Source organism: Merops nubicus, unplaced genomic scaffold (genome assembly GCF_000691845.1).
Source record: "Merops nubicus isolate BGI_N331 unplaced genomic scaffold, ASM69184v1 scaffold15228, whole genome shotgun sequence".
NCBI lineage: Eukaryota > Metazoa > Chordata > Aves > Coraciiformes > Meropidae > Merops > Merops nubicus.
In genome coordinates, this window is record NW_008625225.1 from 39,580 (window position 1) to 46,381 (window position 6,802).

The 6,802-nt window shown below is 43.8% G+C and overlaps 1 protein-coding gene across 1 annotated transcript in view; it reads right to left on the reverse strand.

Moving 5' to 3' along the window:
* Positions 1-4,882, reverse strand: part of LOC103778045 (homeobox-containing protein 1-like) — a gene marked incomplete at its 5' end in the record, with an annotated part of 30,364 nt that extends 25,482 nt beyond the window's left edge. Inside the window, one exon of the mRNA XM_008945614.1 lies at positions 4,729-4,882. Coding sequence (XP_008943862.1) covers positions 4,729-4,882 — 154 coding nt within the window. The remainder of the gene's footprint in view (positions 1-4,728) is intronic.
* Between the last annotated feature and the right edge of the window lie 1,920 nt (positions 4,883-6,802).

Sequence of the window (6,802 nt, forward strand, 5' to 3'; positions counted from 1 at the left end):
TCAAAGGACACCTCTTCCCATGATGCCAGCACAATTGTCAGCATGAGCGTGGTTTTAACCAAACCAGAAACTCATCCAGCCCAAACCAAACAAAATCAGAACAAAACCAAACAGAGACAAAAACCACCATGGAACATTCATATATCTTTTTGTTGAACATCCCCTTCCCCTGCTCCCAGTTGTGCACTCCTGTGATTTGCCCTGTGCCAGCTCTGGCACACCCTCATTGCATGGTGAGCTGAAGCAATTCAATAAAACACAGAGGGCAATAAAAAGGAATTATTCTGTCTGAATCAAGTGGAATCGGCCGGTATTTCAATCAGACAATTCTCTGGCACAGTGCAGGGTGGCAGGAGCAGGGAAACTGAGGAGGAGGAATTGAGAAGGGCGATGAGACAGGATAACACCTAAGGATGTGATGGTGACAAACTGTTAATTCAGCTCAGCTATACCATGAATCTATACCCTCAGTATCTTGGGAAATCTAACCCCATTTTCTTATGAATAAAGTCGCCTTGGATCTCAAAGCCAAGTGAAAGGCCTGACTCTGTTTTGCCATCTCTGAAATGGTGATAATAGCTATCTACATCATCTAGTCTTACTTAATCTAAACACATCTGTACAAAAGGATGCTTCAAGAGTGCAGACAAGTGTAAAAACAAAAAACCAGACCCATAAAATCAACCCCAATAATCCTCAACCAGAAAGCAAAGTCCCTTCTCCCCAGACAAACTGAACGCTTCCAACTGATGAATTATTCATTTTGTTTAGAGCAGATTTTACAGTTATTTTAATTTAATCTTTGGATAAGGTATATACCTAAAAAACAACACTCCACTCTCCCTCCCCCCTTTAATGGCACTCCACAAAAGTGCCTTAAAACGGGTATACAGTCACTGCTTCTGCTGCCAATCTTAGAGGGGTTTTTGCCTGAAAAAGAAGATAAACCTCAACTCTAAACATGATTAGAAGAGCACAAAACACTTTTGGGAAAAAAAAAAAAATTAAAAATAAAAGAAAATGCAGCTTCAATAAAAAAGAAAAACACCCTAAGGGAATTTTCAATTTCATAGTCCTAACGAGAGAGGGTTGAAAAGAAGAAGTAAAAGAGAGAAAAGAAAAAAAAAAATACATCTTTGGGACAAGACGTAAGGAAGAAGAACATGAAACTGAACCAGAAACAGGCTTTCAAGTTTAACCTCAGGTTTTCACAGAGAGGACTACTGTAGTCTTAGCTCTGTTCCCAAAGGAGGGTAGAGCCACACGACAACATCACCACGCACAAAACTCAGAATATTTCATGAGCAGGAGGCTCAAGAAGAGAACAGGTCAAGGTTGGTATCACCAGCACAGCAGCGAGAGGGAGCTTGCACTGCAGTTGTCTGAACCACACCTAGTCTGCAGTTAAATATAGAACTTTACTTTCTGGAACTACTGCTCCTCTTCACCTTCAGAGCATAAATATTCGGAGAGATATTTTTTAAAAAAAAAGCAAGGAGAGAGGAGAAAGAGACTTGAATCTATTGTCCAAAATCTAAGTCTACTGACTAATAAACTACCCTGGGAGAATTTCCAAAAAGCAGTGAGGACTGGAGAATTGAATTACAGAAACAGCATTCTGGAAATTCAGTATAAACCAATTAGTTTCTTTAATACACATACCCTGTATACAGACACTTATGTCCACTAGACATTTAAGTGTATGTGCTGGCCTGACGCTAATCTTAATTTTATCAGATTGGCACCAATATAATTAATTGCACTGGAAGTTTTGTTGATTAATTTTTTTTTTTTAAAAAAAGAGAAGCTAGCCCTTCAACCCTGACCCTTTGCCTTCAGTTCATGGGCCAAATCCTGACTGGTGCTGTGCATTTTCAGTTGGCAAGCCTGTATTTAGAAGCAAATCTGTCTCATTTTTGCAATCAAATTCAGATTCTTACCTTGAAGTGCTCTCAGCTGGTTTGACACATCGACTTTTAGCAACTGCATTTCCTACCAACTGAATCCAAGTCAAAAGCACATACCACAATTAGCTGATAGAGCACCCAGAGACTGATTCTCACCCAAAAAATGTTTATACAGCTTCACAGCAATGTTTCAGAAGTTTACAGGAAGAAATGTTTCTGTATTTTTTACACAAGAGTTTCCATTAAAGTCTAGATTCTATCCTCCTATCTTAAAGTATTTGATTAAATCACCAAAGTTAGCTCTCATGGCAGAAGGCTCCTCTTTTGTAGCCAGAGAGGAAGGTGCATAGTCCTCATGTGAGTTGCATTAGTGGGGTGGAATTGTCTTCTGGATCTGTTTCTCACTGCTGAATAGCTAGAAGCCTACATGAACAAGCACTTCACTGAGGCTTCCAAATAAGCAGCTCAAAACGAGGTGCCTAAATCCCTGTGTGCACCACCAGCACATCAAGATGCTGAAGGACACACCAATGCAATGCAATGAAACCTGCATTTAATTAAGGAAAACAGTCCTTTAAGTGGAGTGAGACGCCTCCACTCCGAGACAAAATCCTTCAGAGGAAAATGCAGACTGCATTTTGACCACAGGCAATGCCAGCCACCATTTGAGTGGGCCAAATGCTTATTCCTGGCCCTCTGGCAGCAGGTGAACCCAAGCTGCTTGGCCAGACAGCCAGGAGTCTGGTTGCCCTCATCCTGGCTGCTGTGGTGAGTCCCATTACTGACAAGCCTGCAAGACCCCCGTGACTCGTTAGTGAGATTAGTTAACTTGTTCCTAAGGCTCCCAAGAGAACCTTTTCCTCTCACTCTTCCAAAAGCTGTCACATAAACCAGCTCATCCTTACAGCTCAACAAGGTCTATTACAGCCTAACTGTTAAATAACCATATTCCCAGCTTGCTTTATGGGGAAGTTTTATTGTCATACAAAGCTTTTACCACTTAGAGTTTACTGTGTTCTTGCCTCAAGAGAAACTCCTCAGCCACACTTCCCAGTACCCCCCCCCCCAAGTCTGTGAAATTCAGTGCTTGTGGTGACCCAGAAAGAGCTCTGCAAATTAATATTAAAGCCAAGATTAAGGCAACGTGGCAGAAGTCTCCATCTACCAGCAGAGTAAGAAGAAAACCCCAGCAGCAAAGACCTTATGGAGCACAAGCTGCAGCAAACAAACCCAAGAATGACAAAGAAGAAAGAGGGTAATGAAGAATCAGATCCAGTGGTGATGTATCTGCACACACAGCTGGCTGGCTTCCAATGTCCACACAGACTTGCTCCTTTCCATAGGCAAACCCAAATCTTACATCCTTCTAACAGACACATACCAAACCACAGAGGTTATCTGACTTCTTGAGAGTGTCACAGCACTTGGGGGGAGATCTGGAGGAGAGAAGGGAAGAGATTGCTTGGTTGGCTCTCTCTTTCTGCTCTGTGTTTCCACAACACAGGAGTCTAAGGCACTATCATGAGTCAAGCAACAAGCAATAGCAGTTACAGCACTTTAGGCCAGACAGAAACCATGCTCACAGAGCTCCAGTTCTACCTCAGAGTAAGCAAGTACTTCACATGCAGGGGATTCATAAGGAGATGGCACTGTCTTGAAGGCACACTGAGCCATCAGGACAGTCATACCAGCATTTTGAAGTGCTAAAGAACAGGGAAACAAACACTTTGTTACTGGTCTCAGCCCTACAAAGACCCTGTGATGGCCTGTGGCCACACAGACCTATGTCCATCTTATGTGTAAAAAGGCTCAGGGCCCTGAGGGAGTTCAGTATTTTGGTCTCAGCTTAGGCAAAAGGAGACACTCTCCTGCTCCTAATCAGTTCCAAACACCTTTGTGAAAGGAAGAGGAAAGAGAAGCATTACAGAAAGGACATCCCAAAAATCTGCTGGCCAAGGACTCAACGGAGCTACAAACAGGAGTGTGGCACACAGAGAGTCATGTGTGCCTCATGCTCTCAGAAGGCAGAAAACTCCTCCCAGCCCGTTAGCTCTAACAGAAATAAGCATTCATCCCTAAGCCACGTTTGAGTTCACCAGCCCTTTTCTGTTATACAATATTACCCACAAAAGAGATGTTACTGTAAGCAGAGGGAAAGGCAAAGCACACAGGAGGCCAGGAGACCAGCCTCAGAATGTGCTGCTTCTCTGCAGGACTGAAGAGCTGGGAGCTCTAATGATCACCTGCCACTCTGCATATGTATTTGAAAGATCCACTTTGCTCTGTACTGTTCCCAACCCATGTAAAAGGGTTGTAAGAGCTTTTTTGGACAGGGAATCTACTGCTTGTTAGGCAAAGTTCTGCATCCTGCACAATTACAGTGCTGCTGAAATGCCAGTATCAACTGTAACACAACGTGATACGTGATGAGGACAAATCAGTAAATTGGGAAAGGAGTTGTGTAGAATATAAGAGTGTGCAGACCCCCAACCAAGAGAGCCTGGATTAGGCTGGGTGGAAAGCTTTGTGCAAAAGCAAAGGCAGCACTGAACACCAGTACTTGCACACTGAGCCAAGGACAAGATGTCTTAGGAGTTACAAAACCCAAGATATACTCCAGAGCAGTAGAACATTCTTTAAACAACAGAAGAGATAAAATAGCTCCTCCTACTCTACCATCTAGAATCAAATGATTACACTGTTACTGCTTCCCATAACATGAAAACATACCCCTGCAAATGAAGCTGGTGTTCATCAGAGCAGGAAAAAGGAACCTGGATTGGCTTTAGAATGCCACCTCCAAGAGCCCAAGGGGACATACCTTTCCATAACTGCCAGGCACTCCTTCCTCCACGTGAAGCGACTGCCTCGCCGTAGCCTGAAGGTCCCGGAGGTAGCTGTGACTGGGGGAGGTGTCTGTCTCCATTCTGGCTCTTCCACTGGGATAGGAGCAGGTCTCATGCTTAATGTAGCCCCTGAGAACAATAAATACTGTGTTTCCTAGTGGATTAAGAATCGTGCTCATTCTCTCACTCCTGCTATGAAAGGAAGACAAGACAGATGATGAAACCGTTCAAACTAAACAAGTAAAGCATTATTAAACACAGTCACCTTAAAGATACACAAAGCCAGCTACAGTTCCCATCCCCAACCTCCAAGCCAGAGAACTATCAGGTGACCACTGAAATCTGAGGGAAACATGACTGAGCTAACAGCTGCTTAGGAAAAGCTGTCCTGTCTTCATCAAGAGGAAAGGTGTCTTACAGAAAGGGTGAGCAATGTCCCAGCTGGCACTTGTTCAGGTTGTGCTGCTACCTCTTCTGCCACAAAATGGGAAATAGCAGGTTTCTATTTAACTGCACAATGGTCTCAGGAAGTAAAAATTTCTGTGAAAGGTATTTTGATGTGTCCAAAGAGCTGAGTAAATACTTGAAATAGCTCCACCAACAGAAACACACCCTTGTGACCCATGCAAACACAGGCTCCTGAGTGCCAGGTTGCCTGAAAAAGTCACTGAGAGCAGATGGACATCACACCTTTCCTCTTCTGTTCCCCTTCTAGGGATATATTTCTCCTCTCAAGAAGCCTGAGCTGGAAAGCATCAAGCAAGAGACAGGACTTGGCACAATGCCTTCAGGAAAGGCCCTTTGAAACCTACCCCTGATTCTTTCCAAAGAGGAGGGTAAACACTTGAAACACACCCTGTGACCTGTGCAAACACGGGCTCCTGAGTGCCAGGTTGCCTGAAAAAGTCACTGAGAGCAGATGGACATCACACCTTTCCTCTTCTGTTCCCCTTCTAGGGATATATTTCTCCTCTCAAGAAGCCTGAGCTGGAAAGCATCAAGCAAGAGACAGGACTTGGCACAATGCCTTCAGGAAAGGCCCTTTGAAACCTACCCCTGATTCTTTCCACAACAGCCTCTCAGTTAATAAATCAAGATAAAGCCAGACAGGCTGAAAGACTGATCTTTCATATATCCTTTGGTGAGGATGGGAACCTGGTATAGGGCAGCAGTATGTAAACCAGGATGTGTTCTGAAGGACAGTTCTCACTGACTTCCCCTGAGGGGGAGAAATAGCTGCTCTTGTGCACAAAAATTTAGAACCTCCAGTCTCAAGGAAAGATAAATCACCACCTGCACCCCATGTTCAGAAAGAGCTCTACTGGAATTCATGCTCTGACCCAGCCTGGGTAGATCCAAGAGAAGCAGGAGGCTCTGCTCAGAGGAGGAACACAGCACTGTGCACACGTAAAAGCAGAGCCAAGACAGCAAATCCCTCTGGGTACACAGGCTTGCTTAGAATGGTTAGGATTTAATCATAAAAACATACTGTGTTAGTGAAACAACACTGCTTGTGTAATTTAAAACAGAGTAAATGGGTTAAGGGGACTTTGAGTTTAACCAATAAACAAATTTCTATGGTTAAAAAGCAAGAAATTAGCTATTTATGCATTTGGCCGTGTTCCTCTCCCAAAAAGCACAATGAGCATTTCCCTTCTTGCCAGGGGCTTCCATCTGTGTTAGGTAGTGGAGCCCAAAATAATGTACAAATTTTCCCCAGGAGAAGCCTCTGGGAAGTGAAGCCCCCAGGCTCTGCCTGGCGAGCACAGTGAGGGACTCCCCCTCACTCCCAGCTAACGAGCCTGGACAGATTACTATGATTTATCAACACATGAAATAGTTCCTGTATCACCAATTTATTGAGAGGCCATTTCAAGGAAAGTTCCTTAGCTACACTTTCTAGTACTTGCACAGTTTAGGGGTCTGGGTCAGCACTGAGTTGCTAAGCTTTAAACACACTTCTAAAGCTAGAAGATTTCAAATAAGAAAGAGGCAGGGGGGAACAGGACAAGCACTTAGCTCTCCTTGCCCTCTCTCAGCAATACATTT